The sequence below is a fragment of the Sapajus apella genome, unplaced genomic scaffold (assembly GCF_009761245.1).
Source record: "Sapajus apella isolate SASKATOON/1434 unplaced genomic scaffold, GSC_monkey_1.0 scaffold67, whole genome shotgun sequence".
NCBI classification, from domain to species: Eukaryota; Metazoa; Chordata; class Mammalia; order Primates; family Cebidae; genus Sapajus; species Sapajus apella.
This window is the reverse complement of record NW_022437007.1, coordinates 3,502,775-3,529,111: the sequence shown is the minus strand read 5'-3', so window position 1 is coordinate 3,529,111 and position 26,337 is coordinate 3,502,775. Positions and strand designations below refer to the sequence as shown.

Here is a 26,337-nt window from a genome sequence, read left to right as displayed (position 1 = left end):
GAAATTACTTTATAATTAGAAATATATATATATATTTGTAATATATATATTTTATTGCGTTTTAGGTTTTGGAGTACATGTGAAGAACATGCAGGATTGTTGCATAGGTACATACAAGGCCATGTGGTTTGCTACCTTCCTCCCCATCACCTATATCTGGCATTTCTCCCAATGTTATCCCTCCCCAACTTCCCACCCCCCACTGTTCCTCTCCTAATTCCCCCTCACAGATCTCAGTGTGTGATGTTCCCCTCCTTGTGTCCATGTATTCTCATTGTTCGACACCCATCTATCTGTGAGAACATGCAGTGTTTGATTTTCTGTTCTTGTGTCAGTTTGCTGAGAAGGATGGTTTCCAGGTTCATCTGTGTCCCTACAAAATTCTTAAGAGAATGAGACACCAAATAGCTTCCACACTCTGAAATTGCCATATGTCTTGTTTTTAAATGTAGAAAATATTAACTTTATGTAAAAATTATTTAGTTCAACACTTATTCTCAAAGCAGAAGATGATCAATGTGCTTTACATAATACTGTTGCTGTGTACTTGTATATACATGACAGTATTTGTGTATATATATTCCAATTATTTAAGCTTATTTTACATTAAAGAATGAAAAATGACAAGAGTAATATAAAATGAGTTAAATCTACTCTAGTCTTTTTCATAAATGTGGCATATAATTATTACATAAGATGTATCTTTCTTTTATGTCATGAGTGATTGTCCATATATTCTATTTAAAAATAATAAGCAGAATTTAGTTATAGCAATTCCCTTTCTTTATATTATTATTGGTGCTTTACAAAATGTTGGTCAGCTTAAATTTTGAGCTGTATTTTAATTTCAACATCCAATGCAGTAAAAGTGTCATAAATGTTTTTAAAACCAAAACACTATTTGATAGTTTTCTCCCTTCTTAAAAATGCAAACATGCTTTTCTTTTTACTCTTTTCATTACTCATCCATAAAAGTACAGAAACCTTTATAAACATTTTAATATAGCATAGGAATGCAAACTTTCTATCCTTCCATGTATTTTGATTTTGAAGTATATGTTTATAGAATAACTTCACATTTTAGAATAGTATTTCTCTCACATGTAAGATGACTATAGATTTCCAGGGGCTGTGGCATTGGAAATCTGAGGTAGCAGATTAGTTGTTAGTAACTAATTATCCCTGCTTTGTCGCTGTTGGTGTATGCTTGTGGATAAGGGTTGATTGGTTGAAGAAAATAAGTTAAAGTTATCACCATTGATATTTGATTACTATTTTCTCTTTAATAATTAACTTTTATCAGAAAATTATACACAGTTTGTATATGCAATTGCAATTTTTCTCTGTATTAATATATTATGCATATTTCTCTATGTATGTATACATAAACACATAAACATGCAGAGAGCTGTATACATCACATTGCTTTGTCCTACATCTCTATGTCCTCTCTGTATGTATGTATACATATATGAATACATAGAGAGAGAAATAAATATACATACTTATTTGGATACATAGAGAGATAATATGTGTATGCATAGAGAAATAAATACGTACAAATTTACGTTATTTTTCTTTAGTTGTTTTAGAAGAACATCTGAGTATTATAAAGCTTTAAAAGAGATAAATTCAGGTAAATAATGCTCATATCTTTGTGGCCCTGACATGTTGCAAAACTGTCACATCAAATTTTTGCTTGTTTTTTCAACTTGAGATTCCAAGGGATTAAATTAACTCACCCAGAGCTATCAAGAAGTGTTCTGGAAAAGCATGCTCTTTAAGACTTAAGTCACGCAGTAATGAAGCATTTACTGATACCCTGAAATAGCACACATGTGGTGCAGGAAAAACATTCTTTGTCTCTAAATTTGCAAATCAGATTCTTGAAGTGATAGTTTTGTGATGAAGAGTATGGATTTCACAGCCTATCTTATTAGTATTAGTAATTGAAGTTTCGAATTCTGTGATATAACCAAGACGTGTGTCATTAGCTGCAAAACTGCTAGTCCTGTAGAAATCAGAGAGATAAAATCTCCTGTAAAATTATTTTGCTCTGATCTGAATAACAATATTTATATTTGACACGACACTACCTATATCTGCATGTTAGTCTATATTTCTCATTCAGAATATTTTTGTAAAAATAAAGGTGTGCCTTAACTTATTTATTTTATCAGCAGTCATTTGTTTTTATTCATGTACTTATGTATTACACACATATATGCAGATGAACACAACTTACTCAAAGACTGACTTAGTATTAATAATGTAAGCTCATACAAGAAAATAGATTCAGGCACAGTGTAATTCCAGCACTTTGGGAGGCCAAGGAGGATGGATCATGAGGTCAGGAGTTTGAGATCAGCCTGGCCAATATGGTGAAACCCCATCTCTATTAAAAAGACAAAATTAGCCAGGTGTGGTGGCATGTGCCCATAATCCCAGCTATGAGAAAGGCTAAGGCAGGAGAATTGCTTAACCCAGGAGGTGGAGGTTGCAGTGAGCCGAGATCGTGCTATTGCACTCCAGCCTGGGTGACAAAGCAAGACACCGCTTAAAAAAATAAAATACAAATAAAATAAATTTGCATGTGCAATTCAAGACTTTCTGTACATATAATTAAGTTATAACCTAACCAAAATGGTAAGAATGTTACTTAATCAGTTAGCCTATGGCTGAAATAGCTTTAAATGATAGGACATTTCTTTGTCCTACAGAAAATCTAGGAGTAAACTGACCTATCTTATCTTCTCTAATAATTTTTTTTTTCTTCTTTGCATTCCAAGGCATAGATTTAAGCTATAAATTATTGTCTCCATATATTAGTATATGACAGCAACACCACCTACTGATAGGCTGAAATGAGGAGTTGAAAAAAATTGATATTTTCCCTTATTCATCTGAATTGTCCATTCAATTAAAACCACTAGAAGAATGAGATAAAGAATAAAAGTGGTTTTACATTTATAATGCATATAATATACACCAACTTCCCACCAGATTATTTACAGGTTTTTTTTGTTTTTTTTTTTTCTTAAAGTAAGCATTACATTACCTACAAATACAGGAGGTGTTCTAAATTGGAGAGTGGGCAAAGCTATTGCAGGTTGTGTTCGTCCCTAGCATTTCACTTTTCTTACCTTCATTTTAATTACAAACAAATACTTAAGAATACATAATCTATTATTTTCCTCCTCAGATACAAAACCTGCAAAGAATAATACTGAATATCATGGGTTTCATAATTTTCTTCCAACACAAGTCTCATATGTGTATAGGTTTTGTTATACTTCCAAAATATAATTCTACTTAACAAAATTATACTGCATGAAACTTCAAAGGAAACATTTAGATACTTGCCTGAAATCCAAGCAGCTTTTCACTAGGTTTAATGTGCCTCTGAAATTCACATTCTATGGGTTGTATCACTTTGATTCCATCTTCATAAAAAACATAGAACATGTTCCCAATTCCCAGACCTTAGGAATAAAAACACATTTAAATGTTCAAAACATAATTATCATAAACCTTTACAACAAAAAATCAGTGCCTCTCATATCTGTAGCAGGAGACCCATTTGTGAAGTTGTGTAATGTTAATAAAGCAAACCATACGGAACTTTTACTGTATACCCACACCACTTTGTTTTATTATGAAGACATTTTACTTCATTCTTCCTGAGCAGCAATTTAGTGGCTTCTTTAAAATAATTCAATAGGTGTTTCACGGTTTACAACAATTATAAATAGGGAGATAAACTCCTGATATATAGATTATATTGGATACCTTCCCCACTTAATGTAGGTGTTATTAAGGAATAGAAGCACGTTTTGAAGAATCAAATTTATTTTACTATTTTTTTTTAGAGTTCACTAGGAAAAGTTTAATTTCATTATTTGCAGGAGTTAGTTTATATGAAGATTTTTAGGAAGAAAAAGATCAAATGTCCTCGATTTTGTAGAATATGTATTATATATATTTTCTGAAACTAATTTTTGCTAAAATAATTCTAAGTAGAGATCTTACATATTAGTTTTAATATTGTCAATTTGGGAGGTCTATTTCTATACCTTAAAACAAATTATTTAAAGGTCTTTGAAAAATCTTAATGTTTAAATCTTAATTTAATGTTAAAATCTTAATTTAATGTTTCTTTTTCACACTATAAATCTGAGTGTGTGGTATCTCAGAAATTCAAATTCATCTCCCCCAACTTTTTTTTTTTTTTTTTTTTTTTTGGATGAGTTGAAGTCACGCTGTCACCAGGCTGGAGTGTAGTGGCACGATCTCAGCTCACTGCAACCTCTGCCTTCCAGGTTTAAGCGATTATTCTGTGTCAGCCTCCCAAGTATTTGGGACTACAAGCATGTGCCACCACACTCGGCAAAATTTTTATATTTTTAGTAGAGACAGAGTTTCACCATGTTAGCCAGGATGGCCTCGATCTCCTGACCTCATGGTCTGCCCGCCTTGGCCTCCCAAAAAGCTGGGATTACAGGCTTGAGCCACCACACCCAGCCCATCTTCCACCACTTTCAAAATCCATGGCTAATGGCTGCAGGAGGCTAGTTCAGAACCTGTGTAGCTTAACCAAAGCTTGAGCCTAGGGAACTTCTGCATACTCGTGAACACCTGTTCTCTTTGTTTTCTCTGCTTCTCCCCATTCCAGTGTGGCCAGCCCTGAGCTCTTGTAATCCTTCCTTTTCTGATCCTCGCCTATATAGCTCTTTTGTCCTGTTGTATTGGTTTACACAGTCAGATTTATTCAATATAATTATATCTTGCATTATTCAGTGATAGCATGTGCTCTTTAAAAGATAGCAGTAATTTTAAAATCTTGATAGTTCAGAAAGTCAACTATTGTGGCTTACAGTGTTTACATTCTAAAACCATTTGTAAAGAGAAAGGTAATTTATTTAAATACAAAAATAATTTTCTAAGCATAATTAACTTTTTCGATTGTGAGCTCCTGCAAGGTCAAGCCTGGGTCTTACATCCATTGAGAATCACAAAAAAAGTTTGTTGATTTGTAAAAAAATATGTTTATTGAGCTTAAGTCATATTTAATCATATAATATATATGTTCCTAGGGAATAAAAAGTCATCAATTTTTCCCATATAACTATGTATACATATATTCTAAAGATTTAGAGAAAAATGTATACACACTAAACTATTATTTTATTAGTGTTTATACATAGTGTACATACAATTTTTCTTTTAGCACATGAAATTATTTATAATAACAGATGTATACTTTACTACAGGTTGTTTGATGCAGCTTATTATTTTATAAATAATTCTCAGTACCTCTATTTTAATGATGCAATCTTTATAATTATCCATTATCATTCCAGAGAGCAATACATAAAGATGGAATATTCCTGAACAGTAGCAGAAGTGGCAAGAACTAAACTCAAGGCATGTTTTTTAATAAAAAAATTTAGTAGTTGTCAGCTATTGTTTATAATCATAGTTGTACTTAAAGAAATATAAATATTACATGCACAAAAGAGAAAGCTGAAGCAAAGCACTTAAGTATTTATGCAAGTTTTTTGATTTGTATCAGCAAAGCCTCCATGTAAACATTAACGTAAGATCGATGTATGCTTTATATCAATAACTATCAATTTAACATTATTGGTTTCTGAGTACTGTTGTTGAAACTTATGAACATAACAAAGCCATAATGTGGTGTCTGATTTTCATGTGTCTGTTACATACTATGTTTGATTTTTATTACAAAGTTCTTAACATTTTTCAGGGAATATGACTACCTTTCTTTAACTTTGCCAAAATACTGTTCTACAATTATGAATTTGAATGTGTTTGGGCCTGACAACTACTTTAAACCCAGACTGTTTGTCATGTTTCTTGAAATATTTCCTTCCCTTACTGCCATGCATACTTTTATTAGGTTATTTTACCATATTCTACACAGAAAAGAGTCAGCGGGATTCCACTATGATATGTTGCACTGGTGGAATTTGTGAACTGTATTTTCCACTAAATATCACTTAATCCATCCAAGTCACTCTTTCAAGTTCTAGAGTATATTTTCTTACTTTTGAAATTATTAATTACAGATCAACATTTTTGCTAAACAAAAACTACTTTTCAGGTTACAAGTTATTGAGGAAATACAGATATTATTACTCAAGATTTAGTTTTTTTATTTGACTTTTTTCAATTTTTTATTTGACTCTTTTCTTTCTTTTCTTAGTACGTATGAAACAGTGATGCCAACAAATTATACAACTAGATTAGTTAAAATAGCAATTATAAAATAAATGCCTATATATTGATAACAGCTTATAAAATAAAACTCGTCCAATTCCTTTAATGCTGTGAGTCTTCCACATTCAAAAGACTTGATATTTTGCCATTTACTTTTTTGCAAGGCATATTTTCTTCCTCAAAAGTTTTATTTAGATTTTTGCATCAGAATTTATGATCTGAACATATGACCTGATGTGTTTCTCTTTCAATATGCTGCTTTGATATTGTGCACAGATAAATTTATTAAGAGTATACCCAGCAAAAGGTAATGTAAACTACCTGATGATGGAGATACTGGAAACTGAAGACACATGCACATTTCATTTGGGACATTCATTAGCTTTATCAGTAAATATATATATATATATATATATATATATATATATGTTTGTATATATTCTTACTAACTACTAAGTTTATGTATATTTCTTGACAAGTGTAGGGATGAGGAACTATGACAAAGAGAGATGATGAATTTCATTATCTGCATTCAGACAGATCAGAGGCAAATCATAGCTATAGCACTTACTCTTTTACCATGAGAATGTTAACTAGGCTGTGTGATAATTGCCCCATATCGAATTTAAAGATAATAATTATACTATGTCAGGCAGCTCTTGTAAGATTTAAATTAGGTAGAGAATGTAAAATATTTAGCAGCGTAACTTGCACACAGTAAGATTTCAAAGAAATTGCACCTTTATTTATTTTTTTCACAAATATCTATTCATGAAACGCTACCGAAAAAGCAAATGATGACATGATATATAAGCAGAATTGGATTACTATTCTCATTTTTCCTCAAACCCATGCTTTGGAATATACTGCTAAATTTTAATTTTCTATGATATAAAATGTTTTCTTTTTTCCAAGAATCCCTGAGCCAGCTAAAATATCAACTTTATTTTCTAGTAAAACATTTATTAAATTTGACCCTTTTAGGGAGTCTACCAAGCCCAAACTGTTTTCCTAATACACCTAAGATGTCACTCACATTTATTCTTGTATTTTTTTTAAATGTAGGATTTAGTTTTCAACAGGCTACATGAAGTATAATGTTACATGAGATATCAAAACAATTCAGTGCAGAAGCAGATGTAAGAATCCAACATCTTCTATTAAGCGAGAAAGTTAAAGGACTTGCAAAACGTAAATGATGTATTACGTTTTATTTTTTTGAAAACGTAGCTTTAAGAAGATTATATGCTGTTTGTGGCTCCATGTAACGGGTTTATTAGGGCTATTTTAACAAATTAATAAATGTATATTTTAAAATTTTCTATTTGCATTTCTAATACTAAATATTAGTGGTAGAAATACTCCTCCCCTCCCGACACACACACACAAACACAAAGGTCTTTAAGTTCTCAATATGTCAGTGTGTAAAAAGATTGAGTCTCAAAAAGTTTGAGGAGTGGTGATCGTTACTTCTCTCTTCATGAACGCATTGTGGTGAAGTATATTGCAAACATTACTGACTTCAGTGAAAGATCCTAGCACTTTAGTCACAGTAAAGATTGGGAACATGTGCAGATTGGTTTTTTTTTTTCCTTCCTTTTTCAGGCTCTGGTGAAGGCAGACACAAACACTTTCTCTTTTGGGGGGTTGATTGTTAATCTAACAGAATATAGTGACTCTAGACGTTATCCATAATTTGTTTGTTCCTTGAGAGCTTTCTTTTTGCTTTTTCTTTCTATACACAGAAAAGACATAAGCAAGAATTACTCCTGCAGTCTCATAAGACAGAAGTATTTCCCAGAGGATTTTCTAATCAATATTGTACCCTTAAATACATGAAATGGACTGAGAAAAAAATGAATGTAATGCACATTCCTATCTTAATCCTTTGGAAATGGGAACCACTCAAGAACGTACTGTGAAATATAGTTATACTACTTATTATATACAGTGGATATATACTATGTGATGTATATTAGCAATACAGTTTAATTTCTCATTATTGGATGCATGTTTATGTGCATGATAAAAAAGATTTTATTGTGATGGTATTTTTCCTCTGGCTTACTGTCATTACTTTCATATTCATTTGTAGTCAATTAGAAGTTAAAACTCTATGATGTAGTGATGTGGCAGCTAATCAAAGGTGCTTCAATAAATTATGGTTTTATACAAAATCCTTCATTTGTTGATATTATCCTTTTCACTTTCAAGTGCTCCTAAAGTTATGCATAGTTTTGAAATATAGAAGAAATCTCCCCTCTTAGATAAAGAATAATAAAGGAAAGAATAGATTGTCTGCATTGCATTTCTCACAGAATAACTCAGCGGGGATAGATTTTTGGTTCATGAATGTTCTCATTCACTATATCCTGACTTTGGAGCTAAAATCATCTTTGTACATTAAGTAAAATCATACCATTGCACATCAATAAAGTCTTTATATTATGTGCAACTTGAACAAGACTAGCTTATTCTTTCATTCTTGCTAGAAAGTTTTCTGGGAGTGAGTGTGTCAATCTCTTTATTTATGCCCTGTTAATCCAGGAAGTGGGTACCATCTGACCACTATCTATATTAGCCAGAGTGTTATTTTTCTAAAACCAGTCCTTTTGAGCAAGTATATCATCTCCTTAATTTCCAAAGATGTACTGAAAAAAACTGAAGGGAAATCTGCTTTATTAACTTCACACAATAATTAGCAGGGCAAATGTTATAATGTAATAGAATACTTGTTTACATTATAAATGACATTAGTTGAAATCATCCATAATTATATCTATGCACACATATATGTATCACATATTCATATATATTATTTAAGCCAATATCATTATATACCTCATGTACATGTGCACATATATAAATACTGCTGCGAATGGATATCTCTTGCAAGATCATATTTTTGATTTAAAAAAATTGCAAAATGATTTAAAAAGCTTAGATTGACATGAATTTTTAGCAGATGGGTTAGTGAACTGACCAGTGGAAATAACAACAGATTGATTGTGATTTAATTGGCATCATGTACTAGTCATCAGAAAGTATAGTCTTCCCCTCTCCGCATACTGTGACTACATCTCATGTATTTAGAAGACTTATTCTCTGAATGTCTTTTTCTTTTTTATATATTATTACTTTTTTAGGCTCTGTTATTTTTGAGCCAGGATATTCCTTTGTTACCCAGTTTGGACAGTGGTGTGGGAGGCATAGAGGGCAGTGGACTGATCACTGCAGCCTTGAGCTTCAGAGTTCAAGCGATCTTTCCACCACAGTCTTCTGAGTAGCTGGAACTGCAGGCATGAACCATCACTCTTGGCTAATTTTTTGTTTTTTAAATATTTTGTAAAGGCAGATTTTTGCTATGTTGCCTAGGCTGTTCTCAAACTCTGGCCTCAAGCAATCCTCCCTTTTTGGTATCCCAAATTGCCGGGAATATAGGTGTCATCCACTGCACCCAGATCTTTTTCATTTTAAGTATTATTTCAGTAACATTTTGAGACAGTATTATTATTAATTTTTTATTTCCATAGGTCTTTGGGGAACAGGGGGTGTTTGTTTATATGAGTAAGTTCTTTAGCAGGGATTTGTGAGATTTTGGTGCACCCATCTCCCGAGCCATATACACTGAACCTAGTTTGTAGTCTTTTATTCTTTTCTGTAAAAAATAGTTATACCAGAGGTTTTTGAACCACACTTAGTAGCTGTGTGTTCTTCTGTATTTCCCAACCTCCCTGGCAGTGTACATTTTTTGTGGCTAATGAAATTTTAAATAATTTTAGGCTGAGGAAGCTAAGCTGGACTGTTTTTCAATCTGTTTTCCCCCAACTAGATGACATTGGAAACCTCATATTACAGATCATGAAATTATTCATGAAGTGTAATGTAATATATAAATTTTGTGGTATAATTTCACTGCATTTTTTTTTTTTTGGTTTGGTGTTAACCCAACTAAATGCTGATTTATTTTAAATGTTTCTATAACATATTTTTGTGTCAATAGATACATAAATTTTACAAAGAATAAAAAAGGAAATTTTTCTAAATATGAATTTTTTCTGCTTCTAAATTATTCAAATATCATATGAAACCAGTGTTTCCCAAGGTATGTTATGTTCTACTCAATATTGATCCGAACGATATTTATCAAAATAATTCATGAACTAACAAATTTAAAAAATGCCATGTTATATACTGACTCATCCCACATCTCTCCTTGGAGATTGAAACTAGCATATGTCAAGTTTATATAAATTATTCAAGTAATCAAATGATTTAAATTAGTATAATTCAGTGCCCATATGATCTAAAACATATGTTGTAAACTTAGACCACATAACATAAACTAATTGCCCACAAAATAGACATCAAAATACTTTATTAAATTATATTTAATTATAAATACCTTAAATATAATGAAAATAAAAACCAATCATACTGGATATTTTAATATATATGTCGAAATATATATTAATACATGTTTTTTTATGTGTATTATTTAATATACTGTAAAACTACTTGTCAGTAAGAAAGGTTTAGGCTTGAACCTTCTAGGTCAAAAGTTTCTTTAGAGCACATATTAGATCTTATTCATCTATAAATTTCCAATATTTTCAAAGTGTTTTAATTAAATAGGATCTTTAAAATATTTGTCAACAAATGAGTGAGATATTTCCTCTATTAACATTGTCTTTTTATACTCCTATAAAATATAAAGATAAGTAGAAAATAACTAAAAGTGAAACCCAGAGAAGTAGCGGACATTGCATTCCAAGTTTATATGTTGATGCGGTTGGTAAGATAATGCATATTAAATTCAGTTTAATTTATTTGGATTATAAACTTTTCACTAAACTAGATTCTGATGCTCATGTTTTAAAACATAATTTTATAATTATTAGTATATATCAAAATAACATAGGTTTAACATTTGTAGATGTGTTAAATGGCATTGTGAGAGGAATTATCATTTCAACCCTTGCCATTATTGGCCTTAAATGGCCTACATTCTAAGGTTCTATAATTGCTTCTCTCTGAGATAGATTTTTCTTGGCTATAGTAAAGAGGTAAATATACAAATATAAAACACGGGTAGAATGAAGATAAAAGTGGATCTCAGAAATATGTAGCTCATATTTGTTTTATTCTAAATTTTAAAAATGGAGAGACAATTTCCTTAGAAAATTAGTTATCTATAATTTTAATTATTTGTATGTAATACTTATACTCAATGATGGGGTTCAGTGATTCCTCAGGCTAGTCTATTATCTCTGGTCGCCATTATTACTATTAGTACATTCAATCATTTTTATTGTAATGCCTTGTCAATAATTGTGGCATTATAAAGTTACAGATGTCTACGAATGAAAGTCATATATGCTTTCTTCTTTAATCTATTTTTTAAATGTTCCCTATTATAGGAAACAACAAAGTACTCTTATGATAACTGTATATAGAAAAAAAGACTTTACCCAAAGACGCTTGTTTTATGTGACTTAAGAGTATCTGTAAATTGTGCCAATATCTATTTTTGTCAAGCATATTTTATGTGTTGAATGAAATCATAAAGCATAAGAACATTATTCTTAATGGAGAATGATTACTGAGGTTATAAAGTTCCAAAAACTGACAATACATTTTTAAATAGGAAATAATCTGGTTTTATATAATGAATTTCGTCATGATTTTAAGTAATCTGAAAGCTTCTATACTTTTGAGGGTGGTCTTGAGCATTCTTATTATTATATATTAAAATTACTATAATAATGTCCATGGTGGTTATCAAAGTTAATATATAAGAAAGAGTAGTTCCACATACTTTAAGTTGATTTACATAGCACAGATTGGTGAGGTGAGTGCCATCTCTATTTCAAGTATTGTATTGGAAGCATCTGGCTCAGCAAGGTAAAATAACTCATCCAAATTTTCCCAGCAATTAACCATTGGAGCCAGATCTGTAGTACTTGATCTCTGACTCATTAGGTGTTGTTCCTTCCATTACAATGATAAAATAAAAACAATTTTTTAAATGCCCAGAGAAATCTTGCCCAGAGGGAAGACAGTATAATGAAATGTTGTTTAACAGATATGTGGGCCCGTTGTGTTGGCTTACGCCTGTAACCCCAGCATTTTGGGTGGCTGAGGCAGGAATATCACCTGAGGTCAGGGGTTTGTGACCAGCCTGGCCCACATGGCGAAACCCGGTCTCTGCTAAAAATACAAAAATCAGACGGGCATGGTGGCTCACACCTGTAATCCCAGCTACTGCGGAGGCTGAGGCAGGAAAATCATTTGTACCGGGGTAAGCCTAGGTTGCAGTTAGCCAAGATTGCGCCACTGCACTCCAGCCTGGGCAACAAGAGTGAAACTTCGATCTCGAAATAAACAAATAAATACTGATATGTCAAGGCTACTTTCAATAACGACAGAATTAGGTACATATAAAGGTGAAATATTTGAAGTGGAATAAAAATAGAGGATATAGTTACACCAAAACTTCTTTAATAAAACCAGGTTTTAACAGAGCTCATACAAAAGAGTTAAGGAGCAAGACGTTCTAAGAGAGAAAAAAATAAGTGGACTGACTCATGCTTGAGCACAAAATTGAGATGGCTAAATTCCAGGATAACTTGTGGTTATGAGACTGGCTATCACAGGGTACAGTGACTTGAGTTCCTACAGGAAGCTATAATCAGGGTAGAGAAATGCTGTCTAGGGTGGGTTGTGAAGGCAAGTTTTGGCCATTGCTTACTGGGAACATAATGATGACTTTTAGATATTTTTCTCCTAAGAATTTCATTTAACCACAATTGATGGACTATTTAAGCACCTGAGCACACATATTCTTCCCAGCCTTTGTGACTAAATGAGGAAAACCAATAATAATTGCAATAATATGTAAAAACTGTTACTGTTTATTGAGTGCTGATGATAACTAAAGAACTGATAACAACCCTACTGAGTATTAACAACTACCATACTCCTTTTTGATATAAGAAGATTGTGCAGGGTAACTTACCTTACTGTTTGTAAACTTGAAGACCACATTTGAATCCAGATCCTTCAAGTTTGTAACCCACATTTTAAAATGATTTACTATATCCCCTTGATAAGACATGGTTTTTATAAATATTCTTACTCTGACTTAATCAGAGTTATTATGTAAATTATGTTTAACTGAGATTGCTTTTATTTCTTTGATGTAACTTTATACTCTTAAAACATTTCAATATATTGCAATGAAACTTTCTGGCTATGTATCAATAATTAATTAGGCTGATGAGAAGTGATAAATATGTGTAATGGTAGCAGGCTTACTCAAGAGTATTGAAATACAATCAATTAAAATATTGGATCAGAATGAAAAAGAAAGCTAGTTAACATACAAAAGATAATCAGCAAATCTAATAATCAGGCAAAATTGTCACAACAATATAAAAACAATTCAATTTAGTACCTTCTTCTCTCCATAATATGTTAGCTACTGCAGCATGTTGAAAAGAAAGAGCAGAAAAAGAAAATGAGTAAAGAGAGCTTTTGCTATATAGTGTATGAATCTCGCTGAAGAGGTTAAAATCTCTGTGATAGAATATGTATATAAACATAGTGACAGTTAATTCAATAAGCTGCTTTAACAGAACAATAGCATGTTGGAATTAGCTAATAATGCTTTGTACGTTTTTTGATATAGTCAATTCTTATTTGTAATACAGATTTTGTTAACAAACAAGAACATTTTACTCTGCATTGAAAAGAATAGGAGGTTTAAGTTAATTTAATTAAAATATATTTTTAGAGCAAGCATTGGCAGTTAAAACTATTAGGCTGACAGTTTAAGTTACTAATAGAAAAAGTTATACTCTTAAATTTTGCAATAATCACAATATATGATGGTCCTACATAATATGAAATATTGCTGAACAAGAAAAGTTCTTGAAAATCCAAGCTCTTAAACACTAAATTGGCCTACTTTTAAGTAATATATGTTTTTATTGTTTTAAAACATACAGAAAATAGATCTAAGTATACTTTGCTTATTTTAATACTACTGAATTGTTCTTGAACAATAGATTTTAAGAATATTATATAGAGACTCAAGAGCTAATATAATAAGATAGAAATTAAGAAAAAAAAATCCAGTTGAAACTATTCTCAAGGAAATGCCTGCCTCTTTAATAATTCAAAGTTATAATAACTCTATATGTTCTTAAAGCAAAATCATAAAAGTGTAACTAATAGAAAATCTCATACACAGCAAATTACTTTCAGTATTTTGACTATATTAAAACTTGATCATTTGTTTTTTCAACTGAACCCACATGTGTATGTTTCAGAGGCAAGAATAGAGTGTAGCACTCCTCACTTCAGCTTAAGGCCCAAATCACAAAGTTTTCAGCATCTGCTGTATTTCTTTAAAAAAATAAATTATTAATGGTAAACATTTGCAATTTTTAGTTTTCAAGTTCCTTAATAATATTTGTTCAAATATAAATACATTATATGTGCATTCCTGTAGCACATTTTGTGCTGTTGGTCTTCTGCCTGCAGTGCACTTCGAACAAATATGAAAAAAGTTTAACTTTCAATGATGAGATGAGTAAGTTCTGGACATGTAATGTACAATGTGGGTGATGACGGATGTGTTAATAGATAGTGATAATTATTACATAATATAAACATCACCTTTGCATCTTAAACATATTCAATCTTTGTCATGTAAATATGTTATAAAATAATAAAATGACAAATCTTACTCTCAAGGAGAGGATATAGACATAGGAGGAAAGAGAACCATGAAAATAGGGGGAATGATCCAAGATGACCAAAGAGGAACAGCTTCGGAGTGCAGTTCCCAGCAAGAACAATGCAGAGTGTAAGTGTCCACCACATTTCCACACAAATTTTTACTGCCCACAGACCAGGAGATTCCCAGGCCAAAAAGCGCCATGAGTTTTCAGCATGGCAATTTTAGCCAGTGCTGGGTTGGCACACAGAAACTCACACAAATCTGGGTGGCCATTTCAACTGGCTCCTGGAATGCCTGGGAGACAGAGCCGCTCACTCAACTGAAAGGGAGGGGGCAGAGACAGGGAGCCAGGTAATCTGGCTCAATGGGTACCACCCCCACAAAATAAGTAATCTGTATGCTCAGGATTGACCGTTTCATGGCAAGCACAACTGGACACAGGAAGGTCCAGCTCAGTGGGGGGAAGGGTGACCGCCACTAGTGGGGCAGCCCACCACTACCGAGGTAGTTCACAGAGCAGCTGGGCAGAGCTGGTGGCAGCTCAGCAACACCACTGCTGGCAGACTGTGACTAGATTGCTTTGTGTGGGGCAGGGCATCTATGAAAAAAGGCAGCAGCATGACAGGAATTTATAAATAATGCTGACATTCCTAAGACAGAGCACCTGGGAAAAGAGGCAGTTATGAGTTCTGCTGCAGCAGACTAAAACATACCTGCCCAGCAGCTCTGAACAGAACAACAGAGCTCACAGCTAAGCACTTAAGCTCCTATAAGGGACAGAGTGCCTCCTCAAGCAGCTCCCTGATCCCCATATAACCAGAGACCCCCTCATAAAGGAGAGCTCAGGCTGACATCTGGCAGGCACCCTTCTAGGAAAAAGATGACAGAAGAAAAAACCAGCAGCAACCCTTAATGTTCTGCAGCCCCTGTGGTTGATCTGCAGGCAAGCAGGGCCTGGAGTGGACCTCCAGAAGTCCTGCAGCAGAGGGGCCTGACTGTTAGAGGGAAAACTAAGAAACAGAAAGAAATAACTTCATCATCAATAAAAAGGATGTCCACTCAGAGACCCCATCCAAAAGTCACCAACTATAAAGACCACAGGTAGATAAAGCCACTAATATGGGAGGAAAGTAGTGTAAAATGGATGAAAACACCAAAAGTGAGAACACCTCTCCTCCTCCAAGGAATCACAACTCCTCACCAGCTAGGGATCAAAGATAGATGGAGAATGAATCAGACGAATTGACAGAAACAGGCTTCAGAAGGTGAGTAATAACAAACTTCTCAGAGCTAAAAGAACATGTTCTAACCCAATGCGAAGAAACTAAGAACCTAGAAAGAAGGTTAGAGGAGATGCTAGCTAGAATAAACAGCTTAGAGAAGAATATAAACAACTTCATGGAGCTGAAAAACACAGCAGGAGAATTTCAGAAAGCATACACAACTTTCAATAGCCAAATCAACCAGGCAGAAGAAAGCATATCAGAGATTGAAGATCAGCTCAATGAAATAAAACCAGAAGGCAAGAATAGAAAAAAAAAAGAGTGAAAAGAAATGAACAAAGCCTCCAACAAATATAGGATTATGTGAAAAGACCTAATCTACATTTGATAGGTGTATCTGAAAGTGACAGAGAGAATGAATCCAAGCTGGAAAACACTCTTCAGGAAATTATCCAGGAGAACTTCCCCAGACTAGCAAGGCAGGCCAACATTCAAGTCCTGGAAATACAGAGAACACCACAAAGATATTTCTCAAGAAGAGCAACCCCAAGGCACATAATCATCAGATTCACCAGGGTTGAAATGAAGGAAAATATGCTAAGGGCAGCCAGAGAGAAATATCGTGTTACCCACAAAGGGAAGCCCATCAGAATCACGGTGGATCTCTCGGCAGAAACCCCACAAGCCAGAAGAAAGTGGGGGCCAATATTCAACATCCTTAAAGAAAAGAACTTTCAATCTAGAATTTCATATCCAGCCAAACTTAGCTTCATAAATGAAGGAGAAAGAAAATCCTTTATGGGCAAGCAATTGCTGAGAGATTTTGTTACCACCAGGCCTGCCTTACAAGAGCTCCTGAAGGAAGCACCAAACAAGGAAAGGAACAACCAGTACCAGTCACTCTAAAAACGTACCAAATGGTAAAGACTATTGACACAATTAAGAAAATGTGTCAACTAACAGGCAAAACATCCAGTTAGCATCAAAATGTCAGGATCACATTCACACATAGCAATATTAACCTTAAATGTAAATAGGCTAAATGCCCCCAATCAAAAGACACAGACTGGCATATTGAATAAAAAGTCAAGACCCATCGGTGTGCTGTATTCAGGAAATCCATCTTACATGCAAGGACACACATAGACTAAAAATAAAGAGATGGAGGAAGACTTATCAAGCAAATGGAGAGCACAAAAAGCAGGAGTTGCAATCCCAGTCTCTGATAAAATGGGCTTTAAAGTAACAAAGATCAAAAGAGACAAAGAAGGGCATTACATAATGGTAAAAGGATCAATGCATCAAGAAGTGCTAATGATCCTAAATATATATGCATCCAATACAGGAGCACCCAGATACATAAAGCAGGTTCGTAATGAACTACAAAGAGACTTAGACTCCCACACAATAATAGTGGGAGACTTTAACACTCCACTGTCAATATTAGGCAGATCAACAAGACAGAAAATTAAAAAGGATATCCAGGACTTGAACTCAGAGCTGGACCAAGCAGACCTAATAGACATCTACAGAAATCTTCACCCCAAATCCACAGATTATACGTTCTTCTCAGCACTGCATTGTACCTACTCTAAAAATGACCACGTAATTGCAAGTAAATCACTCCTCAGCAAATGCAAAAGAATCGAAATCATAACAAACAGTCTCTCAGACAACAGGGCAATCAAATTATAACTCAGAATTAAGAAACTAACTCAGAACTACACAGCTTCATGGAAACTGAACTACTGGCCCCTGAATATTGACTAGATAAACAATGAAACGAAGGCAGACATGAAGTTGTTCTTGGAAACCAACGGGAATTAGGACACAACATACCAGAATCTCTGGGACACATTTAAAGCAGTCTGTAGATGAAATTTATAGCAATAAATGCCCACATGAGAATCAAGGAAAGATCTAATATCGACACCCTATCATCAAAATTGAAAGAGCTAGAAGAGCATGATCAAAAAAACTCAAAAGCTAGCAGAAGACAAGACATAACTAAGATGAGATCAGAACTGAAGGAGACAGAGACACACACACACAAAAACACTTCAAAAAATCAATACATCCAGGAGCTGGTTTTTTGAAAAGATCAACAAAATAGACCACTGGAAAGATTAATAAAAAAGAAAATGGAGAAGAATCAAATAGATGCAATAAAAAACAATAAAGGAGATATCACCACTGATTTTGCAGAAATACAAACTACAATCAGAGATTACTACAAACAACTCTATGCATATAAATCACTAAACCTGGAAGAAATGGATAAATTCCGAGACACTTGCACACTCCCAAGCCTGAACCAGGAAGAAGTTGAAACCTTGAAAAGGCCAATAACAAGGGCTGAAGTTGAGGCAGCAATTAAGACCCTACCAACCAAAAAGAGCCCAGGTCCAGACAGGTTCACAGCTGAATTCTACCAGATGTACAAAGAAGTGCTGGTACATTCCTTCTGAAACTATTCCAAACCATACAAAAGGAGTGAATCCTTCCCAAATCATTTATGAGACCAACATCATCCTGATACCAAAACCCAGCAGAAACTCAACAAAGATAGAAAACTTCAGGCTAATATCCATGATGAACATAGATGCAAATATCTTCAATAAAATACTGGCAAACTGATAGCAACAGCACATCAAAAAGCTTATCCATCATGATCAAGTAGGCTTCATTCCGGGATGCAAGCCTGGTTCAACATATGCAAGCCTATAAACATAATTCACCACATAAACAAAACCAAATACAAAAACCACATGATTATCTCAATAGATGCAGAGGAGGCCTTTGACAAAAATCAATAGCCCTTTATGCTAAAAATTCTGTATAAACTAGGTATTGAAGGAACATATCTCAAAACAATAAAAGCTATGTATGACAAATCTACAGCCAATATCATACTGAATGGACAAAAACTGGAAGCATTCCCTTTGAAATCTGGCACTAGACAAGGATGCCCTCTCTCACCACTCCTATTCAATATAGTATTGGCAGTTCTAGCCAGAACAATTAGGTAAGAAAAAAAAAAGCATATTCAATTAGGAAAAGAGGAAGTCAGATTATCCCTATTTGCAGATGACATGATTGTATATTTAGAAGACCCTATCATCTCACCTTAAAATCTCCCTAAACTGATAAGCAACTTCAACAAAGTCTCAGGATACAAAATCAATTTGCAAAAATCACAAGCATTTCTATACACCAATAACAGACTAACAGAGAGCTAAATCATGAGCAAACTCCCATTCCCAATTGCTACAAAGAGAATAAAATACCTAGGAGTACAACCAACAAAGGATGTAAAGGAACTGTTCATAGAGAACTACAAACCACTACTCAACAAAATAAGAAAGGACACAAACAGATGGAGAAACATTCCATGCTCATGGTTAGGAAGAATCAATATCATGAAAATGACCATACTTCCCAAAGTAATTTATAGATTCAATGCTATCCCCATCAGGCTACCAATGACCTTCTTCACAGAGCTGGAAAAAACCACCTAAAACTTCATAGTTTTAGGTGGTTTTTTCTCTCTCAAAAGAGAGCCCACATAGCCAAGACAATCCTAAGCAAAATGAACAAAGCTGAGGCATCACACTACCTGATTTTAAACTATATTACAAGTCTACAGTAATCAAAACAGCATGGTACTGGTACTAAACAGAGATATAGACCAATGGAATAGAACAGAGGCCCTGGAGGCAACACTACACATCCACAACCATCTGATCTTTGACAAACCTGATAAAAACAAGCAACAGGGAAAGGATTTCCTGTTTAATAAATGATGTTGGGAAAACTGGCTAGCAGTGGGCAGGAAGGAGAAACTGGACCTCTTACTGACACCTTACACTAAAATTAACCCCAGATGGATTAAAGACTTAAACGTAAGTCCTAACACCATAAAAAACCCTAGAAGAAAACCAAGGCAAAACCATTCAGAACATAGGCATAGGTAAGATCTTCATGACTAAACCACCAAAAGCATCGGCAACAAAAGTCAAAATAGAAAAATGGAATCTAATTAAACTCCAGAGATTCTGTACAGCAAAAGAAACAATCATTAGAGTGAACTGGCAACCAAGAGAATGGGAAAAAATTTTTGCAATCTACCCGTCTGACAAATGGCTAATATCCAGTATCTACAAAGAACTAAAAGAGATTTAAAAGAAAAAATCAACCCCATCCGAAAGTGAGGGAAGGTTATGAACAGACACTTTTCAAAAGAAGACATATATAAGGCCAACAAACCTATAAAGAAATGCTCATCATCACTGATTATTAGAGAAATGCAAATCAAAACCACATTGAGATATCATCTCACCCCAGTTAGAATGGCAATCATTAAAAAATCTGGAGACAACAGATGCTGGAGAGGATGTGGAGAAATAAGAACACTTTTACACAGTTGGTGGGACTGTAAACTTGTTCAATCATTGTGGAAGACAGTGTGTGGCACTTCCTCAAGCACCTAGAAATAGAAATTCCATTTCACCCAGCAATCCCATTACCAGGTATATACCTAAAGGATTATAAACCATTCTATTATAAAGACACAAGCACATGTATGTTCATAGCAAAATTTTTTACAATAGCAAAGACCTGGAACCATCCCAAATACCCAACAACGATAGACTGGACAAGGAAAACGTGGCATATATACACCATGGAATACTATGCAGCCATAAAAAATGATGAGCTTGTGTCCTTTATAGGGACATGGATGAATCTGGAAACCATCATTCTCAGCAAACTGACACAGGAACAGAAAAGCAGACACTGCATGTTCTCACTCATAGGTGGGTGATGAACAATAAGAATACAGGGACACATGGTGAGGAGAACCACAAACTGGGGTCTGTTGTGGAGGGCCAAGCGAGGGACAGTGGAGGGGTGGGAAAGTTGGGGATAACATGGGGAGAAATACCAGATGTAGGTGAAGGGGGAATGGAGGCAGAAAGCCACATTGCCATGTGTGTACCTATGCAACAATCCTGCATGATCTGCACATGTACCCCAGAACCTAAAGTACAATAAAAAAGAAAAGAATTTGTTAAAAATAAAAAATAAAAAAAAGAAAGATAAGTGCAAATGTGATAAATGAAATAGAAGAAGCAAATTTCAAATTCATCAGATGTAGACAAGAAGGAATGATCATCTCTGAGAAGAGATTGGGTACTAGAAGGACAGCTTCATTAAGATGGTGCTCCACAAGAAATATAGTATTACCAAAGCTTACAAGAGTGCTATGTAGTGTAGGGGGCTAGAGAAGTTATTCCATACATGAGAAAAAAAAAGAAAATATGTTCAGCGTATCTCAACCAGAAGCATCAGAACATATTGAGAGAACGCGTCAAGTAATTAAGTATATTTGGAAGGTAAGACCGGTTTAAAAAGATAAAGCTGGAAAATTCATTCATGATTAAATCAAGTCAGTCTTCATACACAATACAAAAGAAATTGATTTTTTTGGGTAGTTTTAGGAAAGGTTGAACTATGATTAGTCTTATAATTCTTTCCCTGGCCTGTAAAAAATAACTAAGCATGTTATTTCCTTATATCTCCATCCACTCACTTGGTGAGTACCAATTGATTACCCAACATGTGTTAGATGTTGTATCCAGCACTACCACACATAGGTTAGAACAGGCAATCTCTGTGTTCATGAAGCCTATATTCTAATTGGGGTGACAAAAAGTAATCAAATGATGACAGAAAAAAAATTAACGTTATGAATTTAGTGTGCATTAGAAGAGAGAAACATAGTAATGTGAATGCATTTATTGGGTAGATTAGACATCCTTAAACTGGGGAAACTTCTCCAATTATGATCAAGGTGAAGTCTGAGAAATGAGTAAGAATAAACTAAGTGAAGGATATGATTCAATTTCCAGATATAAAAAAAGCATGTGAAAAATTCTAGCAGCATATTAAAGCACCACTATTTTAAATGAGTAAGAACATTAGAACGATGGATAGAGACATTTTTAAGATTGGCAGTCATGTAGGAATAAACCCAAAAAAGTACAGTATTTGTAATACTAATATCAGATAAGATAAAATTCAAGGCACTTCATATTGCATTTAAAATTATATAAGCTAAAATATTATATTAAAATAGGAGACAGAAACTGTTAAGGTTGGATGTAAAATTAGTAAATCTACAATCACAGCCTGTTGTTGGGGCTTTTTGTTTGTTTTTTTTTTTGCTTGTTTGTTTGTTTTTTGAGACAGAGTCTTGCTCTGTTGCCCAGGCTAGAGTGGAATGTCATGATCTTGGCTCACTGCAAATTTCGCATCCCAGATTCAAGTGATTCTCCTGCCTCCTGAGTAGCTGGGATTACAGGCGCATGCCGCCACACCTGGCTAAATTTTGTATTTTTAGTAGAGACGGGGTTTCACCATATTGGTCAGGCTGGTCTCAAACTCCTTACCTTGTGATCCACCTGCCTTGGGCTCCCGAAGTGCTAGGATTACAGGCATGAGCCACCACGCCCAGTCTAAGGTCTGTTTTATTAACATATTACTCTCAGTATTTGAAAAATTTTAAAAAAAAGACAAAGTTTTAAAAATACAATTATCAAGATTGAATGACTGTATTTGTAATGAATGTTTCCTACAAAAACAGAAAGCATTTTCCAATTTTATTAACAGATGTTCAAGGGTGGCCACAAAGTGAACTGCAAAATAAAAAGCCTTGAAGCCTAGCTCTACTCTGTAAATATGTTCCAATAATCAGTGATCGTTTCTGCATTTTCAGACAACAAAGTAAAGATGCAAATATGCAAACCTTTAAAACCACAAAATCAATCAATAAATTGAATATTTGTAAAAAGCAAATATAACCACAATTTGTATAAAACACAACAACAACAAAAAAGAAAATTAACCATGTGGGCCCAAAGAGTTTTAGAAAAAGGACAATGCATGGACTGAACTGAAACACTATTGAGCCAAACAAGAGAGATTGAGAGTGAGAGACAGAGAGAGAGAGAAAGAGAGAGAAACAGGAGGAGGATGAGGAGGAAGAGGTAGAATGGGAGGAGGACAGAGGGAAGGAGAAAGACAGGGAAAGGAAGGAAGAAATGATGATAGTTAAAATAGTTTTAAATTAATGAATTTGATAATGTGGATATTATTTAAAAATCCAAGGAAATACAAATTTCCAAACTGAACGTGAAGAAACTTGAATGGAAATAACCGTGGTACTGATTGAAATATTTTTAAAAATAATTTTCTTCCAAAATATTCTAGGGTCTGAGGTTTTTATCCTGAGTATTTATTAATTTTCATGAATCATAATATTCCAAATGTATTGGAATATATTGTTAGAATGTAGTTAAAGATAAAACACTCCTATTTGATTTATAAAGTCAGCAATATTGATGTAAGTACCTCATAATATCAGAATAGAAAAGGAAATATAGTACAATTTTACTAATGACCAAAATTATAAATAAAATGCCAGCAAAATGCACCAGAATATTAAAAATCTGACTACAGACAAAAATTATTCTGGAATAAAACAATTATTTAACAGAAAGTTAAGAAATTAACTAATATATGGAAATCAAGACCAAGAAAATAACTTAAAACCATACAATCTCATGAAAATTAAGTAAACTGCTCATGAATGACTTTGGGGTAAATAATGAAAGTAAGGGAGGAAAAACGAAGTTCTTTGAAACTAATTATAACAAAGATAAAATATACCAGAATCTAGAACACAGCTAAGGCAGCATTAAGAGGGAAATTTATAGCACTAAATGTCCAGATAAATCTCAATTTACTAACCTAACATCGCAACTAACAAAACCAAGAGCTAACAAACCCAAAGCTAGCAAAATACAAGAAATAACCAAATTTAGAGGTGACCTTAAAGAAGTAGACACACACACACACACACACACACACACACCATTCAAAAGATAAATGAATCCAAGAGTTGTTTTTGGAAAAAAAATAATAAAATAGATAGTCCTCTGTCTAGAATAATGAAGAAGAAAAGAGAGGAGATTCAAAAGAAGCACAATTAGAAATGACGAGTGAATATGACCACTGACCCCAGAAAAATACATATAAAAATCAGAGAACATTATGAACTTCTCTACACCCACAAATTGGAATATCTAGAAGGAATGATTAAATTCCTGGACACCTACACCCTCCCAAGACTGAACCAGGAAGAAATTGAATCCCTGAACAGACAACAAGCTCCGATACACAATCAGTAACAAATAGGCTACCAACCAAGAAAAAGCCTGAGATCTGAGGAATTCACCCGATGTACAAATTGTACCCAATGTACAAAGCAGAGTTAATACCATTCCTACTGAAGCTATTTCAAAAATTGAGGAGGGGGGTCTACTCTTTAACTCATTCTATGAGGCCAGAATCATCCTGACACCAAAACCTGGCAGAGATCCCAGGCATAAAAAGAAAACTTCAGGCCAATATTCCTGATGGTCATTGATTAAGAAATCCTCAACAAAATACTGGCAAACTGAATCCAGTAGCACATCAAAAAGGTAATCCATCATGATCCAGAAGGCTTTATCCAAGGGACATAAGTTTGGTTCAACATATGCAAATCAATAAATGTTATTCAGTAAATAATAAAATTAAAGACATAAAACTCATGATTATCTCACTAGATGCAGAAAGGCTTCCTGTTAAAAACTCTCAATAAACTTGATATTGAAGGAATGTACCTCAAATAATAAGACTCATCTATTACAAACCCACAGCTAACATCCTACTAAAAGGGAAAATGCTGCAATCATTCTTCTCGAAAACTGGTACAAGACAAGGATACTCTCTCTCACCATTCTATTAAACATAGTATTTATTGCAAATTTTGCCCAGAGCAATTAGGCAAGAGAAAGAAAGAAATGGCATCCAAATAGGGAGATAGGAAGTCAAACTATCCCTGCTTGCAGAGGATATGATCCTATATCGACAGTACCCCATACTTTCAGCCCAAAGCTCTTTCAGCTGATAAACAACGTCAGCAAAGTCTCAGGATACAAAATCAATGTACAAAAATCAGTAGCATTCCTATACACCCACAATAGTCAAGCTAAGAGCCATATCAGGAATACAATTTTATTCACAATTGCCACAGAAGGTAAAACAAATACCTAGGAATACAGCTATCTAGGGAGGTGAAAGATGTCTACAATGAGAACTACAAAATACTGCTCAGAGAAATCAGAGACAACACAAACAAATGGAAAAACCTTCCATACTCATCATAGGAAGAATCAGATTGTTAACATGGCCATACTGCCCAAAGCAATTTATAAATTCAATGCTATTTCTGTCAAACTACCAGTGACTTTCTTCACAAAACTAGAAAAATAAACTATTTTAAAATTCACATGGAGTCAAAAAAGAGTTCAAATACCCAAGGCAATCCTAAACAAAACAAAACAAAACAAACTGGAAGAATCATGCTACCCAACTTCAATATATACTACAAGACTATAATAACCAAAACAGCATGGTACTGATGCAAAAACAGACACATAGACTAGTGGATCATAATAGAGAGCCTAGGAATAAGGCCACACACCTACAACCATCTGATATTTGACAAAGCTGCCAAAAACAACCCATGGTGAAAGGACTTTCTATTGAATAAATGGTGCTGGAATAACTGGCTAGTCATAACCAGAAGATTGAAAGTAAATCCCTTCCTCATACCATTTTGAAAAATCAATTCAAAATAAATGCTTAAATGTAAAACCCAAAATTGCAAAATCCCTGGAAGACAATCTAGGCAATACCATTTTGGACATAGGAACAAATAAATATTTCATGATAAAGGCAACAAAAGCAAAAATTGACAAATGGGATCTAATTAAACTAAAGAGTATCTGCACAGCAAAAGAAATTACCAACAGAGTAAACAGACAACCCACAGAATGGGAGAAAATATTTGCAAACTCTGCATGTGACAAAGATCTAATAGCTAGCATTTGTAAGGAACTTAAACAAATTTACCAAAAAAAAAAAACACCCCATTAAAAAGTGGGCAAATGACCAAAACAGACACTTTTTGAAAAAAGGTATACATGCGGCCGACAATCATATGAAAAAAAAAAAAAAAAA

At 33.9% G+C, this 26,337-nt stretch overlaps 1 protein-coding gene across 4 annotated transcripts in view; it reads right to left on the bottom strand.

Moving 5' to 3' along the window:
• The window catches only part of FSTL5 (follistatin like 5), an 807,250-nt gene that overhangs the window by 107,479 nt on the left and 673,434 nt on the right, over positions 1-26,337 (bottom strand). For 2 of the 4 annotated variants that reach the window (XM_032248526.1, XM_032248527.1), the window contains exons 11-12: positions 13,697-13,723; positions 3,364-3,482 (exon numbers count right to left, since the gene is read on the bottom strand). In XM_032248526.1, the coding sequence (XP_032104417.1) occupies positions 3,364-3,482; positions 13,697-13,723 (146 nt within the window). The remainder of the gene's footprint in view (positions 1-3,363; positions 3,483-13,696; positions 13,724-26,337) is intronic. The other 2 variants (XM_032248528.1, XM_032248529.1) reach the window with 1 other exon arrangement.